Source organism: Tamandua tetradactyla, chromosome 4, assembly GCF_023851605.1.
Source record: "Tamandua tetradactyla isolate mTamTet1 chromosome 4, mTamTet1.pri, whole genome shotgun sequence".
Taxonomy (NCBI): domain Eukaryota; kingdom Metazoa; phylum Chordata; class Mammalia; order Pilosa; family Myrmecophagidae; genus Tamandua; species Tamandua tetradactyla.
Window position 1 is genome coordinate 23,670,347 of NC_135330.1, and position 23,853 is coordinate 23,694,199.

The 23,853-nt window shown below is 38.5% G+C and overlaps 2 protein-coding genes across 4 annotated transcripts in view; one reads left to right on the forward strand and one right to left on the reverse strand.

The window, feature by feature from the left end:
- The window catches only part of FIRRM (FIGNL1 interacting regulator of recombination and mitosis), an 84,821-nt gene extending 76,830 nt beyond the window's left edge, over window positions 1-7,991 (forward strand). The window contains exon 25 of the transcript XR_013174068.1: window positions 3,990-7,991. The gene's annotated coding sequence lies outside the window, so the exon portion shown is untranslated. The remainder of the gene's footprint in view (window positions 1-3,989) is intronic.
- Window positions 1-23,853, reverse strand: part of SCYL3 (SCY1 like pseudokinase 3) — a 46,225-nt gene that overhangs the window by 12,763 nt on the left and 9,609 nt on the right. For all 3 annotated transcript variants that reach the window (XM_077156931.1, XM_077156932.1, XM_077156930.1), the window contains exons 3-6: window positions 6,107-6,292; window positions 4,203-4,316; window positions 2,232-2,288; window positions 220-322 (exon numbers count right to left, since the gene is read on the reverse strand). In XM_077156931.1, the coding sequence (XP_077013046.1) occupies window positions 220-322; window positions 2,232-2,288; window positions 4,203-4,316; window positions 6,107-6,292 (460 nt within the window). The remainder of the gene's footprint in view (window positions 1-219; window positions 323-2,231; window positions 2,289-4,202; window positions 4,317-6,106; window positions 6,293-23,853) is intronic.

Here is a 23,853-nt window from a genome sequence, read left to right on the forward strand (position 1 = left end):
AGACAATCACACCACAGTTCAAAGTGCTTCCTACCTAGAATTCTTTTTATGCAAACTAGTAAGACTCAAAGCTTCCTTCCTTACTGCTGTTAACATCTGCCCTAAATGAATTCCTTGATAGGCAAAAAGGTCCTTACTAAGAACAAAGACTGCAGTCCTTTTAATTCCAAACAGAACAGATCATGGATGGTTTTCCGACTATTCTGTGGATGAACTCACCCTGTTCACTTAAGATTTTGAGCAAACTTTCCACCAGTGTTCCAAATGAATAGGCATCTCGGGCGTGTCCATGGGACTCTGGCAGAGTGGTGAATTCTGGAGACTAAAAGCAGTAAGGACCATTAAAATTAGGGATCTCATTTGTAAGTCATTCCTAATTTTCTCTGAAACATCCATGTTTACATTTGTTATACTCAAAGCTAACTACATAAATCAAAGATTTTTAAATATCAAATGGGCAAAAAAAAGGAAAAATTTAAGACCAGAGCTTGATATTCATTTATGACTTTCAAAAATATCTTGACTGTAAAAAAGAGTAAAAAATCTATTTTACATCATGACCGAGTATACACGTTTGTGTAAATGCATACATACAACAACAAAAGTTTCAAAAAACAATATCTGCCTTACTACTTAAGATGCCTAATGATACCTGCTCTTTTATTTCACCTTAGTTTTCTTTTTTTCAAAATGCTGGTCTTGACCCCTAAATTGATTTAAAACCCACAAACCACCAGTCTAAAAATCACCACACACACACACACACACACACAAATGATTTGGTTAGATCTGACATACTTCAAGTCTTAGGCCTATACATAAGTTTAAAGATGTGCTCGTATTTCCTATGAAGCACACTAAATAATTCTTTGGGGTTCAATGTTTAATTACACTGATTATAATAAAAACAAGTTTAGAGGGAGCACCTTGTTAGGCCAAACCCTCACTGCTAACTTCTGTAGCAGGCAGGCCTTTCCGTCTTTCTGGTTTAGCTGTGCTCTCTGTGAAAAATCCCCAAAACCCCTCTCCTTGCAGGCAAGCGAGATAAGGCACATTTCCTGGTATAGAAACCCCTGGGGTGGGGGCCCCTCAACGGTTCAGCTCTGGGCCATTCTCAACTTAAATCAGCCAGTTGTGTACCTTGTCTTTAACATGTCAAAAAGTCTATAAAAGCTAAGGTTGCCTTTTGTTCGGGGCTCAGACTTTTGAGGTGACTCAGCTGGGCCCTCCTGCGCACGAGCTAATAAAACCTGCTCCCCAAAACTACGGATCCTTAGTCTCAGCCTGTTCTAACTTCCCGAAACGTTTCTGGAGGCCTGCGGCCTCGTTCCTGGTTTTCGCGCTACACTTCCAGGAGGCCCGTTGTAAAACCAAACCTATACCTGCTCACAGGGCAGTTCCATGATTGTCCTTGTATCTGCCCTCCCACAGCTGTATTCCTTGATAACTCCCCTTATCAAACCTCCGCCCTCCTGCAGCTATAGCCCCCGCAGTTACAATTTTGTAACTGTTCTCCTTATCCAGCATCCCCCTCCAGTAGCTACAACCCCAGCAATGGCTCCTCACTTGGCCTGCCAATTTCTCACTCCCAAGCTCTCCCAAGCTACACAGTGAAAATCTGCGACCTCCCTTTCCCTACTCCCACCAATCATCCTATCTAAGCTGTGCTCCTTCCCCTACTCCGGGCTGTTATCTCAGGTGTAAGCCCAACACAGAGCTTCACAGTAAAGCTCCTTTCATTGAGTTTTAGCCTCTGCTCTCTCCTGGTTGAGAAACCTATCATACCTGTTTTTTAATTTATTAATAAACATAACCTTCCTTACCAGCACCATATTTTTAATAATCATTCCTCTACACATCTTGTGAATCCTAAGTAATGGCCAAGCAGACAGAAGAATGACTTTGGTGAAACACTGTAAAGACCAGGGATGCTGCTTCCCTAAGTACATGGCATCCAGCAGTAGACTTACCATGAAAGAGTTATGAACCACTAACCCTGTTCACATTGAGGTACATCTAAGTATAAAAACTTTCACAGGTGTAGTATGCTGAGTGTCAAGTAAAAGGTCCCTGGCTGTGGTCATAAGATTAATCTCAGAAGCCTCCAAGATCAGAGTAATTATGGTGTAACTACAATTTAGCAGTAAAAGAGGTAGACGAAGAAAAGTTGTTCAGTTTCATACGTAATTACGCAAAGAGGATTGTACTACATCTGAAATATATCATCTTACCATCTCTTCAGGAGGGATAGATGCTGAGTCTCTTACTGACTGAATACTCCTCAGAAACTGGACAAAGAAATAAATTAAGAAAAATAATTCATACATACGTTTGGTGAACCAATCTCTTACCCCAAGTTACGAAAGCAAAGCAATGGATATACCAATAAAGAAATCTTCAAATCAATGTCACACATATACAAATTCAAAACCTTCCTAATTAAAAATATATACATTCAGGCAGAGCACAAGGCTTAGCAGAAAATAAACTTAAGATCCCTTTCCTCTTGCCTTCATTGGTTTGCCAGGCACCCCCTGCTGTCCAGAAACAGCTCTGCATCTGAATTCCCACATGGAAATGAGGAATACTGTCTTCTCACCATACATATATTAACAAAAATGAAGCTTTTCTAGCCTAGAACGAATCTATCATTAATCTCACTGAATCAAGTCAATCCTAAGGCTTGCCACCACATGTGATATAAAAGCTGAAGACTTTATGAGCTAAGGAAACAGACCAAACATCCAGAGAACAAGCACATTCATTTGCTCAAAGATTTGGGGTTTTAGGGTATTAAGAAAACAAAATGAGTGTAATAAATTCCCTGCCAGCCAGGTGTTCACAATCTAGAATGCAAACTAAAATTTTCAATAAAATGGGCTGAGTGACAGGGAAGCAGAATACTTATTTTGTTGACAGGGAAGGCCTGGGGGTAGGGATTCACAGAGAGGAAACTTAAGCTGGATCTTAGATGAGTTTGCATATTCCAAGGAGCCGAGGGGAAGAAAGGCATTAAGGCAGGAGAATGGCATACAAAGGAAGAAGAGGACGAGGGAATCCTATGCATTTGGGAACAAAACTGAGTGGTGTGGAATAGGATGTAACCAGCATGTGGCTCAATAATTGAGAGCATCTGCAGCTGAAGGGATGCTGGGGGAAGAGCTGCGGAAGGGGCTTCACCATGACCTATGTCATGGTAAGGAATTTCAAATATACCCCACAAGAGCGATTACATCCTAAACTTTATTATACTAATTAAGCATAAGTTGAATTCAAAGGAGAAGTGATCAGCAAGGCAGAAATAATCAGAGACATTTTCATGGCAGAAATAGAATTTGAACCGAGCATGAAGTCACGAAGGTGCAGTAAGTTAGGGCTTGGGAGTTTAGTGTGAAAGTAGTACACTACAGAGTGAGGGAAATTAAGGTGGAACTGAGATGCCAAACAGTGAGTTACCACTTCACTAAGGGTGTTATGATGGGAGTGTGTGTTTCTATTTTTTCTTTTGGATTTAGAAGGGATCTAGCAGAACATGCATAATGGTTAAAAGAAAAAACGAACAGGAATAAAAAAGGTTTATTAACTTACCTAAGCGAAAAAAGTACAGATCTTTGTCAGAAAAAAAGTTATAAGAACCACAAGCAACAGCACCATAGCCCACAGGAGAAGCTAAGGTGCAGCGTGGTCCTGATGCCCGCTCCTTAGGACGTAATATATCACTATGGGCAATTTAGACAACTCTGAAGAACTTTTTTTGGGGGGCATTTAATATGTGCCAACCACTATTCTAAGTAGAGATAGAAAGATAAATATAAGATACTAACACACCCTCAGGGTGAAAAAAGAAAAGGCAGACAGTTCAAGGTGATTTCAGTCTTAAGCACTAAGTGGCATGGAAGAAGTACAGGACACTACAAGGAGGAAGGAGGAGGGCAATTAATTCATTCAAGTAAAATATTTGAACAAACCATTTTACCTCTCTGTTTCAGGTTATAAAACGAGGAGAAAGGAAGAAATGGCCTGTAGTACCTCTTTAAGGAATTAAAATCCTAACATTCTACAGATATGAGCACTCACAAAAAAGTCAAGTCTCCAAATAAAAGGGCACCCTAATATGGAGCAAAGTCCCTTAGCATGACCCACACACCAAAATGCTGGCAAACCCTGAAAAACCAAGAGGGAGGGACCATCACCTGCCTTACCTCCGGTGTGGCCTCAGGAACTTTACAGACAGTTTCCATTCCTCCTAGCTTCCAGTGCCCATCTTCACTCACAAACACAGATGATAAGCAGACATTGTTGTGTGTCAGCTTTCCCTGGGGGAAAAAAAATAGGAAGACTGACGCTCCAATCTTTGAAGAAGTTAAAGTATATATATATAATAATTTTAAAAGATTATGACAAGTCTTCCCACTTGTAGCATAATAAAGGTAACCAATTTTAAGGAATAACAAATTGAATAAGCCTATTTAAGCATTATGAGGTTAGAAAAAAAGGAAAAATGCACGGAAGGGCTTTTGTTCATTGGCGCCTCTGCCAGGCGAGGCAGGTTAATAAAGACAGTAAAGCTATTGCACAGATACAGTCACATCCCCATTTCTAAAGGAGTGTGGAGACATAAGCGCCCTGAAACATAAATTTACAAGTCTTTATAGCCTATATTATTTCAGTGCCTTTAGAGATAAAATTTGCTCCCACAGGTTATTTTATTAATTTTCTCCTCTAAATTCTTTCTCACCCACATTCTATCATGAACCCAGATTCACTTCACCTGAAATCTTCTCAGTAGACATTAAAAAAATTTTGCCTGAAGAAGAGGAAAATAGAATAAGGAGCACCAGAAATATCCCACAAACCACAGAAGAGCCAATTTGTATACTATAAAAATAGTACAGTCAAATAAATAAAAGGGAGGTAGAAAATGAGAAAAGAATTCAAGTATGTAAGTTTTCCCAAACCAGAAATCGTTCCAATAGAAAAAAGAACACTATAAAATATTCTAACCACTACACTAAAAAATGCATATTTTTATATAGACCATTCCAAGATATACAGTGTGTGTATAAAGTAGATTTAGAATAGTATATATGATAAGTTTCCTTTTGAGAAAAAATAAAAGTGCAATAGATACACAGATATTTGTTATATAAACACATCTCTGGAATAATTCACTGATAACCATGGTTGCCTCTGGAGTAAAGAATTAGGGCACTGGAAGCAGAGGTGGGACAGGGTCCTTTTCCTTGTATCCACTTGCATCCCGTTTGAATTTTTTTACCATTTGCATGTACTTTCTTCAACAAAGAAAATATTCCTGCCAGATGAATTATTAATAATTCTTGTTATTACTTGAATTCTTAAACAGACTTCCAAGAGACCATAAATTGAATCTGATATTTGGAGAGTCTGTCTCTCATTAATAGTAAAAAGCCATAAAATCTTTTAAAAAGTGTTTTTCAACCTGTGAATCCTGGAGGGCTGCCAAGGGCCTAAATGCTTCAGAGTGTAAAATAATTAAGAAATAGTATCTCAATAAAACTATCACAAAATAGACCAGAAGGAAACATAGCAACCACCACATTTTCCCTGTAAAAGCATGCAGCACTAGAGAGTAAAGCACATGGGATACAACACAGTTAAGGGGCTGTCTCTCCATCGGCTCTACCCACTCAAATGAGAAGGGATGTGTATCAACTCTGCCTATCCCAAGAAATGGCTGTTTCTTCAAAATCTAAAATGGAACAAAACACCTGAAAACAAATATGAACTTTAGTCTATAGAAGGGTTGATGTGAAACATTTCTCTGTCTTAATGACAAATACCACCTGTAGACACAGCTACTTTTAGGCAAAGACTTAGCCAGTACTAGAGATGGGCGTAAACTGATAAAGTACCGTAAACAACTGCCCAGTGACAGAAACCCCATTCCACAAACCAGTTAAATGGAGCCCCTCTTGTGCCTTCCAATGTGCTATTTTTTCCTGAGGAAATTTTTAATAGTAATTTATAATTTCTGTACACAGCATATGTTACAAACACAACCACACATATCATCTTTCTGGTCCACATCAAGGCCTGTGATGCAGACTGTATATGGGTTACTCACTCTGTCATGAAGGAAGATAAGAGCCAGCAAAATGTCATAGATCCCAGCACAGATTTCTGCAGAAGACAATGTTTCCAAAGCCACTTCCAGAGGCTGCACTCGCTCAGTGACAAGATGAATGCCATCTGCCTCCACAGTACAAGACAAAAATCTTAGCAAGCAGGGGTGTCGAAGTGTCTTCAGGTGCTTAAAAAAATATAAACAAAAGAGTTAATGAAATTAATGTACTGTAAACCAGAATAATTATAGTTTCATATATATCCCAGTAAAAATCAGAAAATGTATACTTGTATTCAAGGTTCTCATCAACACCCTACTTCCCCTTCTCACCCCCACAAATTTCAAATAAGACAGCAGAATCTATGGCTTGTTCTGACTTTATTCAATCTACCAACATGTAAATAACTCCACAGTGACTTCCAGTTCCATTATGGCAGTGTCTCCTAGAGCCCACACCTCCAAATAATTCTGCTAAAAACTCTAAACAAAATATCAAAAACAACCAACTGAGAACACTGGAAAGCAAACAAAAGTACATGAACAATGGAAGGGATCCAAAACTTGGAGAAGTGACATTCACAGGGGCTCAGTATGGGGATTCTTCTCTTCTCTCATTTCTAGGCAGGCTCTAGTTGCACAGTAGTGGTAGGTGGCTAAAACTTCCATCTATTTAGTCAGAGGAATCATGGTAAGGAACATTGGTAGGCCAGAGAATGAGGGAAATACTCCAGACAGGAGACTGCTGGACAATGAGATGCCCTAATTTGGGGCATACCAATACAATTCTATCACCTGAGCTAAATGTGAACAAGACAGGCCCAAATCAAACAGTCAAGTCTGAAGAACTGAACTGATATTTGAACCACCACCCATTGTTAGAGAGTGAGTAGTTCAAACACATGAGGTTTGAGCCTAATGGAGTTGAATGCTTGTTAAATCAAATATATCAGCATTCTCTAGGGGATTATAATATTCAAGGGTCTACAGAACATGATATTCAAAATCTCCAGGATGTGATCCAAAATTATTCAGCATACAAATGAGGAAAAGGTTACCAATTCTTAATGAAAAAAAAAAAAATCAACAAATGCCAACTTGATAGTCCAGTTGGAATTATCAGAAAGAACTTAAATCAGCTATTTATAACCATTCGCCTAGAGGTAAAGGAAAACAGATATGAAATAAATGAAGACAGAAATTCTCAGCAGAGAAAAGAAAATTACAAAAACAACTAAACAGAAATTTGAAAAAATGAGAACTACAACATCAGAAAGAAAAAGATGCAATGGATGGGCTCAATAACAGAATGAAGATGACAGAAGAAAAAAGTCAGTGAATATGAAACTAGATCAATAGGAATTTATACAATCTGAAGAGGAGAAAAAAATAATTTTGAAAAAATTGGAACGGAGACTCAGGAACCTGTGGAAAATAACAAAATCACAATGAATCAGGACTCTCAAAAGGAAAGAAAAAGATTGGGGCACTGTGGGGGATGGAATCATGTCCCTCACAAAAGGCATGTTCAGTTCCCAACCCCTGGTTATGTGGCATGCTCCCTTCTTCAAATAGCTCTTTTGAAGACAAAATTAGTTAAGGTGTGCCCAAACTGAAGGAGGGTAGGCCTTATTCCACTATTGCTGAAGTCCTTATAAACAAAGGAAGTTGGACACAAAACAGAAGCCATGGGGAGCAGTCAAGCAGAAATCAATAGAACGTGGAATTAAAAGGAGAAGATACCACCATGTACATTGTGCTGGCTTGATTTTGGACTTCTAGCCTCAAAACCGTGAGCCAATAAATCCCCACTGTTTAAGCCAACCCACTATATGGTACATTTTAGCAGCTGGAAAATTAAAACAGATTTTGGTTCTAGAAAGAAGGGACATGCTATTACAAATACTTAAAAATGTGGAAAACGGCTTTGGAACTGGGTACCAGGCAGCCTGGAAAATTGTGAGGTACTTGTAAGAATAAGCCTAGATTTCTTTATTTGGCAGAAATATGGACATTAAATATTCTGATGAGAAAAGAAGAGTATCTTAATGGAAACTGGAGAAAAAGAGATTCATGTTGTAAGTGCTAGAGAATTTGGCAAAATCATGTTCTCATGGAAGGCAAACCTTGAAAGTGATGAATCAGATATTCAGCTGAAGAGGTTTCCAAGTGAAGTGTAGAAGGCGCTGCCTGGTTTCTCCTTGCAGCTTATAGTGGAAAGAGATAAACTGAGGACTGAACTGTTAAGTGCAAAGAAATCAGCAATTGACTATTTGGAAAATTCTCAGCCTATTCAGAGAGTGTACACTGAAAACAGAGCCACAAGCAATTCTCTCTGAGGCACCTCCCTGAGCTTTCAGGAAGTGAGTCCCCAGAGACAGGGATCTATGTGAGGGTTTAACTGAACAATGCTTTGCTAAAGAAGGTGTGGGTGAACATGGATATAGTCAGACATTTCAGTGGAACTGGAACTGGAAATGCAGAAAGGCTCTGTGAAAAGTTCTGCTGTCTAATGGTTTGGAATCCTTGGAACCACACACAAGCCAACTAGACTTTTGCAGAATCTGTGTAAACAGAAGCAGTGGCTGAATGGGACAGAAAAGGGACACAGTAAAGGAAGAATGACTTCGAAGAAAGAAACATGGAAGGTGAAGTTTAGACTAAAGAGATCTCAGTCTAACAGAGCAGACCTATCCACATGTATAAAAATAGAAGATCTGCATATGCACTTTGAGGGGGTAGCCCATCTGCCCCACTGTTCAGAGAGAGTGCCACCACCCCAATATTCAAGGATGGTAGGTTGCTTTCACAGAGAGCCTAGCTGCCATCACAATGCTTCGAGATCCTAGGGCCTGTGCTTCAGTGTTTGCAAAGAGCCTGGTGACCATTTCAAAGTTCAGAGAGGGTGGAGGCTACACCTTGGCATTTGAGGAGAGCGTGGCGACTGCTTAAGTGTTTCAAAGGGGTGGGGGCTGTTTCTCCAGGCTGGAATGACAAAGAATTGAGTCAGAGATGATTCTCAGACCTTGAAATCTAATGGAGTTTGCTCTGCTGGGTTTGGGGCTTGTTTGGGACCTATGACCCTTGTTTTCCTACCAATTTATTCTTTCTAGAGTGGGAATGTTTATCCTATGCTTGTCCCACTGTTGCACATTGAAAGCAGATAATACATTTTCTTGGTTTCCCAGGACCACAGAGAGAAAGGAATTTCATCTCAGGACAGACAACACTCACAACTGATTTTGATAAGACTCTGTACTTAGCATTGTTACTGAAATGGAAAGTTGGGATGGAATTTTGCGTGTGAAAAGAACATGTCTTTTTGGAGTCCAGACGGTAGACTGTTGGGGACTGAATCATGTCCCTCACAAAAAGCAGGTTCATGTCCAACTCCTGGTTCTGTGGCTGTGAGCCCATTTGTAAAGAGGATATGAACCCATCTCTTATTAATTAAATTGTCCACAAAATGAATGAGGGTGGGTGTTAATCCAATATGGATGAAGTTCTTACTAGCAAAGGAAACTAAACTCTAAAAAAAAGCCACAGGAATACAAGAAGCTGGAAGTCAACAGAACCCGGAAGAGAAAGGTGAAGACACCTATGTGACACCAAGGACCAACTTAATATTCATGTGGGAAAAAATATACACATCAACACTTCATACCACATACAAAAACTGGCTCAAAATCGATCACAGACTTAAATGTAAAATCTAAAAGTACGAGACTTCTACAGAAAAATATATGAGAAAATCTTTGGCACCTTGAGGTTGCAAAAATTTCACAGATACAAAATAAAAAGAATGAATCATAAAAGAAAAAAATTGATAAATACAAAAAAAAAGCAAAGGAAGACTGAATGGAGTGAAAGGCAGACTGAACCTGGACCCACGAAATGATATGGTGGTAACTTTTCTGAGTTTTCTTTTTATCTGATATAACTCAGACTTGGAGCTGAAGAAGGCTGCAACCCTAAAACAACAACAGGTACAGAGAAAAACAGCCGCAATAAAAACCTTCTCTCTCAAAAACCTGCTCTCTCCAGCCAAAGGACAAAGAAAGGCAGCTTAGCAAGATAGAAAATTTGAGGCAATAATCACTGAATTCAGCCTTACAACTGAAAAATCTGTGGTCCCTGTCTCTACCTTTACCAGCAAAAACCAGGTGGGAGCCTAAACTTCTACCCTTGCCAGATTGTTCATCCCAACCCAGCAGTACCAAGGCCACCTCCAGGCAGTGCCTGTAGAGACCACTGGGGAGCCTGGACTTCCACTCAAGTCTGGTAGTAACAACGCACCCTGTCTCCCCACTGTGGGTTGTGTTGGAGGAGACCTGGTAGAAAGTCAACATTTACACTACTCACCAGAGGTAACAGGGCCACCCCCAAATCTGTGATGTCAGTGGAGGCCACATAATGAGGCACTCCTTCCCCTAACAGCCAGGGAAGTATCAGTAGAGAACTAGTGGGGAACCAAACTCTGACCCATGTCCAAAAGAAATGAGGACCCACTTGCTTGGGGATCAGCAGAAACTGAGAGGGAAACCTGGACTTCTACCACTTCTGGCAGTAACAAAGTGGCACATTCTCACTTTCCCTGACAGTGCCCGTGAAAGTCAGCTAAAGAGAATGTTTAAATACCTTATTAAGTCTCAAGGCAAAGTACCCTAAATGTCCAGGTTTCAATTTAAAAAAAGCAAAGAACACTTCTTCATACAAAACAGCAGGATGAAGCCAAATTGAGTGAAAAAGGACAATCAATAGACACCAACACCAAGCAGAGATAGAATTATCTGACAAATATTTCAAAGCAGCCATCATAAAAAATGTTTCAATACATTATTACAAATACTTTAAAAGAGTCAGCAAAAAAATAAAACTCATCAATGAAAAAGAAGATATAAAGGAGAAGCAAATTAAAAATTTATAACTGAAGATTATAATAACCAAAATAAAAAACAGAATGAATGGGTTCAACAGCAGACTGGAGGGGACAGAGGTAAGAATTTCAGGGAACTGGAAGTTAGAACAACAGAAATCACTTAATCTGAACAAGAGAAGGAATACAGACTGAAAAAATATATATGAACGGAAACTTTGGGTCTATAACAGAAGTTTTAAGATTCACGTCGTCAGAGTTCCAAAGTTTTAGGCAGAAAACTACCTGAAGTTGACAAAAGACATAAATTTACAGATTCAAGAATCTGAGTGAAAACCAAATATGCACAAACCCAAAGAAATCTACACCAAGACATATAACAAACTTTTAAAAACTAAAAACAAAAAAATCTTGACAGCAGTGAGACAGAAATGATGCAGTACCTATAGGGGGAAAAATATTTAAATGACAGCAGATTTCTCATCAAAAGCCATAAAGAAGTAGCACAAATTTTCCCAAGTGCTTAAAGAACTGTCAACCCAGAATCTTATATGCAGTGAAAATATCCTTTAGAAATTAAGTGGGAAATTAAGACATTCTCAGACAAAGGAAAGCTAAGAGAATATGTTAACATCAAACCTACCCTAAAAGAGTGGGCTAAAGGAAGTTCTCTAACAGAAAGGTAACAATAAAAGAATGAACCTTGGAACATCTGGAAAGAACAGAGAACATGGTAAGAAAAATATGGGAGGGAGAAGATGGCGGCTTAGTAAGACGCGCGGGTCTTAGTTCCTCCTCCAGAAAAGCAACTAAAAAAACAGAAACAATACAAAAGAGCTCCCGGAGCCACGACAGAGACCAAAAAGACAGCATACCCCATTCTGGAACGGCTGAACGGGCAGGGAGAATCCGCTGCGGTGAGATACCCGAGGGGCGCGTGTTTTCCCGGCCGGGGCGGCTGGCGACTGGGGTCCCCTCCACGCACGTGGGTCCCCGGTCTGACTGGGAACGTTGGATAGCGGGGCCCTCCCGCCACGCTTGGCGTCTCGGGCCAGCTGGGCAATTTGGACCGGCACTCCCCCAGGCCGCGGCGGTCGGTGACCCCCCCCTCCACGCACGGTTTCCCGGGCCGACTGCGAGATTCGGATTGGCAAGTTAAAGGAGCCACAGCATCTTTTACTGGTGGGCCCCGCAGACAGACGAGCGCCACGAGCGCCACCTACTGGGCAGGAAAAGAAAAACAGAGCCCAGAGATTTCACAGAAAAACCTTTCAACCAGCCGGGTCCCACACCCAGGGAAATCTGATCAAATGCCCAGACACCAGCAGAAAATAATGGATGACGCTCGGAAAATTGAAGATATGGCCCAGTCAAAGGAACAAACCAATAGTTCAAATGAGATACAGGAGCTGAGACAACTAATGCTGAATATACGAACAGAAATGGAAAAACTCTTCAAAAACCAAATCAATAAATTGAGGGAGGACATGAAGAAGACATGGGCTGAACAAAAAGAAGAAATAGAAAATCTGAAAAAACAAATCACAGAACTTATGGGAGTGAAGGACAAAGAAGAAAAAATGGAAAAAACAATGGATACCTACAATGGTAGATCTAAAGAGACAGAAGCTACAATTAGTGAACTGGAGGATGGAACCTCTGAATTCCAAAAAGAAACAGAAACTATAGGGAAAATAATGGAAAAACTTGAGCAGGGAATCAGGGAACTGAATGACAATATGAAGCACACAAACATACGTGTTGTGGGTGTCCCAGAAGGAGAAGAGAAGGGAAAAGGAGGAGAAAAACTAATGGAAGAAATTATCACTGAAAATTTCCCAACTCTTATGAAAGACCTAAATTTGCAGATCCAAGAAGTGCAGCGCACCCCAAAGAGAATAGACCCAAATAGGCGTTCTCCAAGACACTTACTAGTTAGAATGTCAGAGGTCAAAGAGAAAGAGAGGATCTTGAAAGCAGCAAGAGAAAAACAATCTGTCACATACAAGGGAAACCCAATAAGACTATGTGTAGATTTCTCAGCAGAAACCATGGAAGCTAGAAGACAGTGGGATGATATATTTAAATTACTAAAAGAGAAAAACTGCCAACCAAGACTCCTATATCCAGCAAAATTGTCCTTCAAAAATGAAGGAGAAATTGAAACATTTATAGACAAAAAGTCACTGAGAGAATTTGTGACCAAGAGACCAGCTCTGCAAGAAATACTAAAGGGAGCACTAGAGTCAGATACGAAAAGACAGAAGAGAGAGGTATGGAGTAAAGTGTAGAAAGAAGGAAAATCAGATATGATATATATAATACAAAAGCCAAAATGGTAGAGGAAAATATTATCCAAACAGTAATAACACTAAAAGTTAATGGACTGAATTTCCCAATCAAAAGACATAGAATGGCAGAATGGATTACGACCCAGCAATACCACTGCTAGGTATCTACTCAAAGGACTTAAGGGCAAAGACACAGACGGACATTTGCATACCAGTGTTTATAGCAGCATTATCTACAATTGCAAAGATATGGAAATAGCCAAAATGTCCATCAACAGACGAGTGGCTAAACAAACTGTGGCGTATACCTACGATGGAATATTATGCAGCTTTAAGACAGACTAAACTTATGAAGCATGTAATAACATGGATGGACCTAGAGAACATTATGCTGAGTGAGTCTAGCCAAAAACTAAAGGACAAATACTGTATGGTCCCACTGATGTGAACCGACATTCGAGAATCAGCTTGGAATATATCATTGGTAACAGAGACCAGCAGGAGTTAGAAACAGGGTAAGATAATGGGTAATTGGAGCTGAAGGGATACAGACTGTGCAACAGGACTAGATACAAAAACTCAAAAATGGACAGCACAATAATACCTAAGTGTAATATAGCTATGTTGGAACACTGAATGAAGCTGCACCTGAAATATAAAAAAAAGAAAAATATGGGAATATGCAATAGACTTTCCTCCTGAGTCTTCTAAATTGTTTGATGGTTGAAGCAATAATTATAATACTCTCTGATATGTTTCTAAATGTATGTAGAAGAAATATTTAAGACAACAATACTGTAAATAGAGAAGGCTAAAGGGGTATAAAGGGAGGTAAGCTTTTTATACTTCATTTGAACTGATAAAATGCTGACAGAGGGTAGGCCACAGTAGCTGAGCTGGCAGAGTTCTTGTTTGTCATGCAGGAGACCTGGGTTCGTTCAATTCCTGGTGCCTACCCATGCAAAAAAACAAACAAAAAACTCAACAACAACAAAATGCTGACACAGCTAGAATGTGATAAAGTTATGTATGCATATTGTATCTAGAGCAACTACTAAAAAAGCCATACAAAGAGATATTAAAAATTACATAGATAAAATAAAAATGGGATTCTAAAAAAGCATTCAAGTAACCCATAGGAAAGCAGGAAAAAGAAAACATAAATCAGAGACAAAGGGGGAAAAATAAAATGACAGACTTAAGCTCTAACATATCAATAATAACATTAAATTAAATTGACAGAGTGGATTAAAAAACAGCTCAACTGTATGCTGCCTACAAGAAACTCACTTCAAATACAATGATACTAGAAATCTAAAAATAAAAGAAAGAAAAAAGATAGGAAAACATTAATCAGGAGTGGCTATATTAATATGAGAAAAAGTAACTTCAGAACAGAGAAAATTATCAGAAAGACATTATATAACAATAGAAGTGTCAATCCACCAAAAAAGATACAACAATCCTAAATGCACTCATTTAGGAGCTGCATTTTAGAGCTGCAAAATATGTGAAACAGAGAGGGAGTAAGATGGTGGCATAGTGAGGTGTGGAATCTAGTTCGTCCTCCAGAGTAGCTAGTAAATAGCCAGGAACAGTACAGAACCACTGCTAGGGGAACATCAGCGACCGCACACACAGTGTACACCAGCCTGGACCCTGTGGAATGGCTGAGACTCTACTGAGAACTTTAAGTCCCCCAAGCTGTGGACGCCGGTGTTCTTCCCCTATGGGCACACCAGGCTGGTTCCCTGAGGGGAAAGGAAATAGATTTCTATAGCAAGGGCTTAGCTCAACCAAGCGCCAATTGAAGAATTAACAAATTCTGACTACTGAAAATTGGCCCCAGTACAGAGAAACCTGGAATAAGCACTAAAGGTACTAGGGGTCTTTCCCCAGAAGAGTGGGGGCACGGCTGACAGGAAACAAACAAACAAACAAAAAAAAACCAAAGGCTTTTTGAGTCGGACAGCACAAAATACTAGAAAAGGGCTGGACTCCAAGAAAAGGGGGCATAAACAGCCTAGAGATACATACAGCCATGTACCAACTTAAGTTCTTGATTGACAAACTGGAGGACCAGGGTTCCCACTCTGAAAACACTTTTTTTGTGCTTTTGTCCTGCTACTTAACAGCTCACTAGAGAGAACTAGAAGCATACTCAGGCTCCAGAACTGCCCCTGGCAAGTGCAGAATTAAGTCTGTCTGAAACACAAAGTAGTGAGGTGAAAGGAGTTAAGTCCATAAAGGGTGTATCTTCCCCAAGAGAAACTTGGGGCCCAGCTCAAATCAAATGGGAATTCAGGCCCTAGGAACTGGAAAACTGAAGCAATTAAAGCCTTCCTACAACCTCAACTCTGTCTCAACCACACCCCCCACAGGGAGAGTCTGCTGAAATTAAAGGTACCACATCACCTGAAGCTAGTGGGAAGCTGCCACATGCTGGGCAACATAGGAAAAGCCCAGAATCTAGAGGTTTCAGAGGAAAGTGTGACAACCTGCTGGGTCTCACCCTCAGGGAAAAGTAATGCTGGTTATTCTTTATTCCTGAGATGTGGGCATGTCTGATCTGAGAAAATCTGACTAGGGTCTATAATATCTGAGGAGACCCTTCTATTAAAAAAAAAAAGGCTTCATACAAGTAGGGCAAGAAACAGAAAAATAAGAACTGAAAAATTCTGATCAGTAAACAAAATCTATGCTAGGGGTCTAGAATAAGTTGAACTGAATGTCAAAGAACAGATAGAGAACAGTGCCATCCAGTAAGAAAATCCTATTTAAAAGAGTGAAAACCACCTCCAGAATATATTAAATAAGGAAATCAAATGCCTAGACACCAGCAAAAAATAACAAGTATACCAGGAAAATTGAAGATATGGCCCAAGGGAACAAACCAACACTTCAGATGAGACACAGGAGCTGAAACAACTAATTCAGGATGTTTGAACAGACATGGAAAATCTTAACAAAAATCAAATCAATGAGTTGAGGTAGGATATAAAGAAGGCATTGGTGAACCAAAAGAACTTGAAAGTCTGAAAAAAACAAATCATAAAACTTACGGGAATGAAAGACATAACAAAAGACATGAAAAAAACAATGGAAACCTACAATATCAGATTTGAAGAGGCAGAAGAAAGGATTAGTAAACCAAAGGACTGACCATCCGAAATCTAATACACAAAAGAAAATATAGGGAAAAGAATGGAAAAATATGAGCAGGGTCTCAGGGAACTGAATGACAATATGAAACACATGAATATACATGTTCTGGATGTCCCAGAAGGGAAAAGGAGGAGAAAGACTAATGGAGGAAATAATTACTGAAAATTTCTCATCTCTTATGAAAGACATAAAATTACAGATCCAAGAAGTGCAGCATATCCCAAACAGAATAGATTCAAATATACATACTCCAAGACACTTAACAATCAGATTGTCAAAGACAAAAAGAGAATTTTGAAAGCAGCAAGAGAAAAGCAATCCATCACATACAAGGGAAGCCAACGAAGACTATGTATGGATTTTTCAATAGAAACCATGGAGGCAAGAAGGCAGTGGTACGATATATTTAAGATTCTAAAAGAGAAAAACTGCCAATGAAGACTCCTGTATCCAGCAAAATCGTTGTTCAAAAATGAAGAGGAGATTAAAATATTTTCAGACAAACAATCACTGAGAGAATTTTTGGCTAAGAGACCGGCTCTGCAAGAAATACTAAAGGGAGCACTACAGGCAGATAGGAAAAGGCAGGAGAGAGAGGCCTGGAGAAGAGTGTAGAAATGAAGATGATCAGTAAAAGTAAAAAGAGAAAAAAAAAATAGATATGACATATAAAATCCAAAAGACAAAATGGTAGAAAAAATTACTGCCTTTACAATAATAACATTAAATGTTAATGGATTAAACTCCTCCCCAATCACAAGACATAGACTGGCAGATGGATTAAAAAACAGGGCCCATCTATATGCTGCCTATAGGAGACTCGTTTAGGAGCCAAGGACAAAATAGGTTGGAAGTGAAAGGCTGGGAAAAGATATTTCAGGCAAACAATAACCAGAAAAGAGTAGGAGTAGCTACACTAATATTTGACAAACTAGACTTTAATGTAAAACAATTAAAAGAGAAAGACGACACTATGTATTAATAAAAGGAACAATTCAACAAGAAGAAATAACAATCATAAATATTTATGCACCAAGCCAGGGTGCTCCAAAGTACATGAGGCAAACACTGGCACTACTGAAGGGAGATACAGACACCTCTACCATAATAGTTGGAGACTTCGATTCCCTGATCTCATCAATGGATAGAACATCTAGACAGAGGATCAAGAAAGAAACAGATAACTTGAATAATATGATAAATGAACTGGACTTGAAAGATATTTACAGAACATTATACCCTACAACAGCAGGCTACACATTTTTCTCAGTGCTCATGGATCATTCTGAAGGATAGACTATATGCTGGGTCACAAAGCAAGTCTCAATAAATTTAAAAAGAATGAAATCATACAAAATACTTTCTTAGCTCATAATGGGAGGAAGTTGTGAATCAGTTATAACAGGTAGAGGGCCAGAAAATTCTCAAATATTTGGAAGCTAAACAACAATTGAGTCAAGGAAGAAATTGCAAGAGAAATCAGTAAATATCTCAAGGCAAATGAAAATACCACATATCAATATTTATGAGATGCAGCAAAAGCAGTGCTAAGAGGGAAATTTATTGCCATAAATGCCTATATTAAAAAAAAAAGAAAGTACAAAAATCGAGAATTAACTCTTCACTTAAAGAACAGAAAACTATAAGAACAGAAATAAATGAAATTGAGAACATGAAAACAATCGAGTAAATCAACAAAACCAGAAGGTGGCTCTGAGAAAATCAATAAAACTAATGGACCTTTTAGCTAGGGTGACAAAAAAAAAAAAAAAAAGAGGGGGAGAGAGGATTGAAATATTTAAATCATAAATGGAAAAGGAGACATAAACACTGCTGCCCTACAGAAATAAAGGAGGTAATGAGAAGATACTATGAGATACTATATGCTAAAGAACTAAACAAGAGATGACACAGACAACTTCCTAGGAAGGCATGAACAACCAACACTGACTTGAGAAGAAACAGACAACCTCGACAAACCAATCACAAGTAAACAGACTGAATCAGTCATCAACAAGCTCCCAAAAAAGAAAAGTCCAGGACCAGATGGCTTCACATGTGACTTCTACTATGCATTCAAGAAAGAATTAGTACCAATCCTGCTCAAACTCTTCAAAAAAGTTTAAGAGGAGGGAAAGCTACCTAACTTATTCTATGAAGCATACCATGCTCATTGATTGGAAGACTAAATATAGTAAAGATGCCAATTCTACCCAAATTGATTTATAGATTCAATGCAATACCAATTAAAATCCCAACAACTTACTTTACAGAAATAGAAAAAGCAATAATAAAATTTATTTGGAAGGGAAGGGTGCCCCAAATACCTAAAAATATCTTGAGAAAGAAAAATGAAGTGGGAGGTTTTGGTCAAAAAAGCATGGTACTGCCATAAAGACAGATATACTGACCAATGGAATCAAACAGAGTGTTCAGAAATAAACCCTCTCATCTATGGACAACTAATCTTTGATGAGGTAGTCAAGTCAACCCAACTGGGACAGAGCAGCCTCTTCAATAAATGCCATTTAGAGAACTGGATATCCATATGCAAAAGAATAAAAGGGGACCTATATCTCACACGCTATACAAAAATTAACTCAAAATGAATTAAAGACCTAAACATTAGTGCTAAGACTATAAAACTTTTATACGAAAATGTAGAGAAATATCTTATAATCTTGTTAATAGGAGACAGTTTGCTAGACCTTACATCCAAAGCATGAGCACGGAAAAAAGAAATAGATAAATGGGAACTCCTCAAAATTAAACACTTTTGTGCATCAAAGAACAATGTCAAGATAGTGAAAAGGCAGCCTACACAATGGGAGACAATATTTGGAAACCACATATCAGATAAAGGGTTAGTGTCCAAAATATATATTGATGAGCAGCTAAACAAGCTGTGGTATATACATACAATGGAATATTATGCATCTGTAAAACAGAATAAAGTCATGAAGATGTAACATGTGGATGAACCTTGAGGACACTATACTGAGTAAAATTAGCCAGAAACAAAAGGACAAATACTTCATGGTTTTACTAATATGAACTAACATTAATGAGTGAACTTGGAGAACTTAAGTTAAGAACACAGGGAATCAGGAGATAGAAATAGGGTAGAGATTGAGCAATTGGTGCTGAAAGAATATACACTGTGCAACAGGACTGATTGTAAAAATTCAGAAATGTATAGCACAATACTACCTGACTGTAACACAAGCATATAAGTATAATGAATGAAACTGAATGTGAGTACAATAGAGGAAGAAGGGCTGGGGACATGTGTGAAACTGGAAGGAAAGACAGAGGATAAAGACAGAGATGGTATAATTTAGGAATGCCTAGACTGAACAATGATGATGATTAAATGTACAAATAAAAAAAACATTTTTGCATGAGGTCAACACTGCAGGGTGTTGAAAAGGTATGGTATACAGGAAGAAGTACAATCAGTGCAAGCTAGGGTCTATAGTCAACAGCAACAGTGTAATATGCTTCCACTGAATGTAACAAAGGCATTATGCCAAGACTAAATGTCAGCAGATGGAAGGCATGGGGGAGAGGTATGGATTCTTTGTGGGGAAAAAGGAAATGTCTTCATATAGATTATGGTGGCAAAGGCATGTCTACATACTTAGGTTGGATTATATGATGTGTGAATAAAACTGTTCAAAAATAAAGAGAGAAACAAGTGCTAGAGAAATGTGGAAAAAGCGATGTACCTATTTACTGTTGGTAGGGAAGCTGAGAGGAGCAGCCCCTTGGAGGGCAGGGTGGTGGTTTCACAGGAGGCTAGGGGTAGGGTTGCCATATGATCCTGCAACCCAGTTGCTCAGTATATACCTGGAGGAACTGAGTGTGGAGACAGGAATGGACATTTGCACAATGGTGTTTATGGCAGCAGTGTTTGAGATTCACAATGGACTTCCGTGATTTAAGGGTACAAGGACTGAGGAATGGAAGGGGGAACAATGGTGTATACATACAATGGACTGCAGAGTGGCCTCAAGAAAGAGTGAAGTTGTGAGGCATGCAACTAGATGAATGAACCTTAAGACTGTATGTTGAATGAAATGTCAGGAACAAAATCATATGTATAAATAAATGTATAGTTAGTCCTCAGTGATATGGACTATAATATAAAAACTCTGTGAACTGAAGTTGAGAACACGGTTTATCAAATTGGGGTATATTGTAAAGCTCTGAGATACTGAGCTATTTGTATTTAACCTGGTCTTTGGGTATTTATGTGACACTTGAGACTCAGAGTTAGACCTACGAAGCTATGAAAGTCAACAGTACCCCATATTGGAACTGTTTAAAACATTGAAAAATTGATCAAACTTCAAGCAGAGGTATGAATGAAGCTGATCTGGATAGGACTCATGGAAATGAGAATACAGGTAAAGAATTATATCATCCATATTTTAAAACTTCAACTTCTCTATGGGACCAAAGGGAAAGATGTTTATTTAGTGCAAAATTTATATTTTGGGTAGCACATTACCTAATTTAACTTGTATGGTCAGTTTAGTTGAACACCATTAAGTACATGGAATCTTAAATAAGACACGAGATTTTTTGGTTTGTCCAGGTTAGTGTGGTGCCCTGATATATCACAGAGTAATTTGGGCAGTGAATAAAGAATTATTTGCAAGGAACCCTTGGGAAACGGGAAATTCATCTTCCCCATTTGGAGAATTTCTGATATTCTCACAAGCAGTAGGGACAACCAAATCAATAGGCTGGACTCTCAATCTTGGGGTTCACCCCTATAAAAATTATTTCTGCAAAGGAAAGGCTAAGTCTACTTAAAATTAGGCCCAAGAGTCACTCCCCAGAGAACCTCTTTTGTTGCTCAGATGAGGCCTCTCTCTCTAAGCCAACTTGGCAGGTGAACTCACTGCCTTCCCCACTACATGGGATATGACTCCCAGGGGTATAAATCTCCCTGGCAATGTGGGACAGAAATCCTGGGATGAGGTGAGACCCAGCATCAAGGGATTTGAGAAAATCTTCTTGACCAAAAGAGGGAAGAGAGAAATGAGACAAAATAAAGTGTCAGTGGCTGAGAGATTTCAAACAGAGTCAAGAGGTTATCCTGGAGTTCATTATGCATTATACAGCTATCCCTTTTTAGTTTATGGTGTATTGGAGTGGCTGGAGGGAAGTAACTGAAACTGTTGAGCTGTGTTCTAGTAGCCTTGATTCTTGAAGACAAATGTATAAAGATATAACTTTCACAATGTGACTGTGTGTGATGCTCCCTTTATCCAGGGTATGCACAGATGAGTAAAAAATATGGATAAAAAATAAATGAATAATAGGGTGAGGATGGTGTAAAATAAATTGGGTAGGCGGAAATACTAGTGATCAATGAGGAGAGGTAAGCGGTATGGTATGTATGAGTTTTTTCTTTTTATTTGTTTTCTGGAAATAAAAGAGTGATGCAAATGTTCTAGAAATGATCATGGTGATGACTACACAACACTGTGCTGATATTGTGAGCCACTGATTAAACACCATGTATGGACTGTATGTGTGTCAAGATTTGTCAATAAAAACACTTAGAAAAAATATGTGAAACAAAACCTGATAGAATTGAATGTAGAAATAGACAAATCTACAATTATAGTTGGAGTGTAAATCTAACAAAATATATACCAGACTTGTATGTTGAAAAGTATAAAACACTGATGAAACAAATCAAAGATCTAAATAAATGAACTGACACTGTATTCAGGAACTGGAAGACACAACATAGTAAAGATATTAACTCTCCCAAATTGATAAAAAAGTTTAGCCTAATTCCTCACAAATCCCAGCACGGTTATTTTGTAGATATTGACAAGATTATTCTAAAATTTATGCAGAAAGACAAAAGAAGAACTAAAACAATTTTTAAAAAGGAGATTGAAGTGGGAGGAATCAGTCTACCTAACTTCACGACGTGTTACATAGCCAGAGTTATTAAGACTTTGTGACTAGTGACTATGAACTATGAACTATTAAGACTATGAAACTCAGTGAAAACATCCTTTTCGACAAAAACTGCTGGAATAATTGGACGTTCATAAGCTAAAATAACAAACTGACCTAAGTCTCACATCTTATACAAAAATTAACTTAAAAGGGATCATGGGCTTTATATTTAAGTGTCAAACTAAAAACTCTCAGCAAAAAAACAGAAAATTTTCACGATCTAGAGCTACAGTTTTAGAGCTGGCAACAAAAGAATGATCCATAAGACCATAAAGGGAACAATTGGTAAATTGGACTTCAACAAAATAAAAAACGTATGCTATATAAAGACCCTGTTAAAAGGATGAAGAGATTCAGTTAGACCTTGCTACCTATCATAACCTGCCAACCCCAACCAGGACCATTCCAGCCAATCCTAAAGAACACCTAGGGCAAATTATAAGATTCCACAAGGCTTCCATGTACTAGAGTAACCTTCCAGAAACCTACAACCTCCAGATGGGTCCCTGGTCTAGATATGTCCTGAAACCTAGAGGGCCCAGCCTCTCCAGAACATCAGATAGTTCCATCTGCCTACCCCATCTTACTGACAGACCCTTCCAACACGAAAATGTTAGAATGGCCTTAGCCCAAACACCCCTAAAGAAAGAGATAGAAAGATCAAAGGTGATGGTGGAGTTATATAGAAAAGATAGGATTTAACAAATGAATACTGAATCATTAAATTGGTATCTCTTTTGGTCTCCAGTATCTTAGAGCAGCTAGAAGTAAAAACCTAAAATTGTGGCATTGTAACCCATGTTAAGCTCTGATATCTGTTCTACAACTAATTGTGGTGCTGTGCTTTTAGGTTTTCATTTTAAGAACCATCTCAAGTAATTTTCAAATCAAACACAATATGTTTCACTCTTGCCCACTCAGCTTTCATGTCTTTGGGCTCTTATTTTATGTACCTTCTTTAATTCTCCATCTAGTACCCAGGGCAGACAAGTAAATCAAAATAAATGCTAACTTGTTCAGTGTTGCCATGGAAACATGGAGTCAATAAACATTTACTTGACTAATAAATGAAATAATACATTTCATTTTTGATATCTATTTATTTTTTTAACCTGCACGCCCAGCAAAATAGTGGTACTAAGTAAATTCTTCTTTGTTTAATGAGGGAAGGAGAGAAGGCTGAGTCATTGCATCATTCTGATGGAAGGCACCAACTCAGCAGGAAGCTTATTGTCACCTCTCTTTGGCACACTCAATACTATGCATAAATTATGCATAAATATTCACAGGGAAGGCTAGCAGTTAAGAATCAGATAAAAACACTTCTTGATTAAAGCTTCTGCTGCTCAAAAGAACAAGGGAGCAACAAGATGTACTTGCTAAATTTATCTTAGATATTTTTCAAGGAACATCACTTCAACAAATAAATG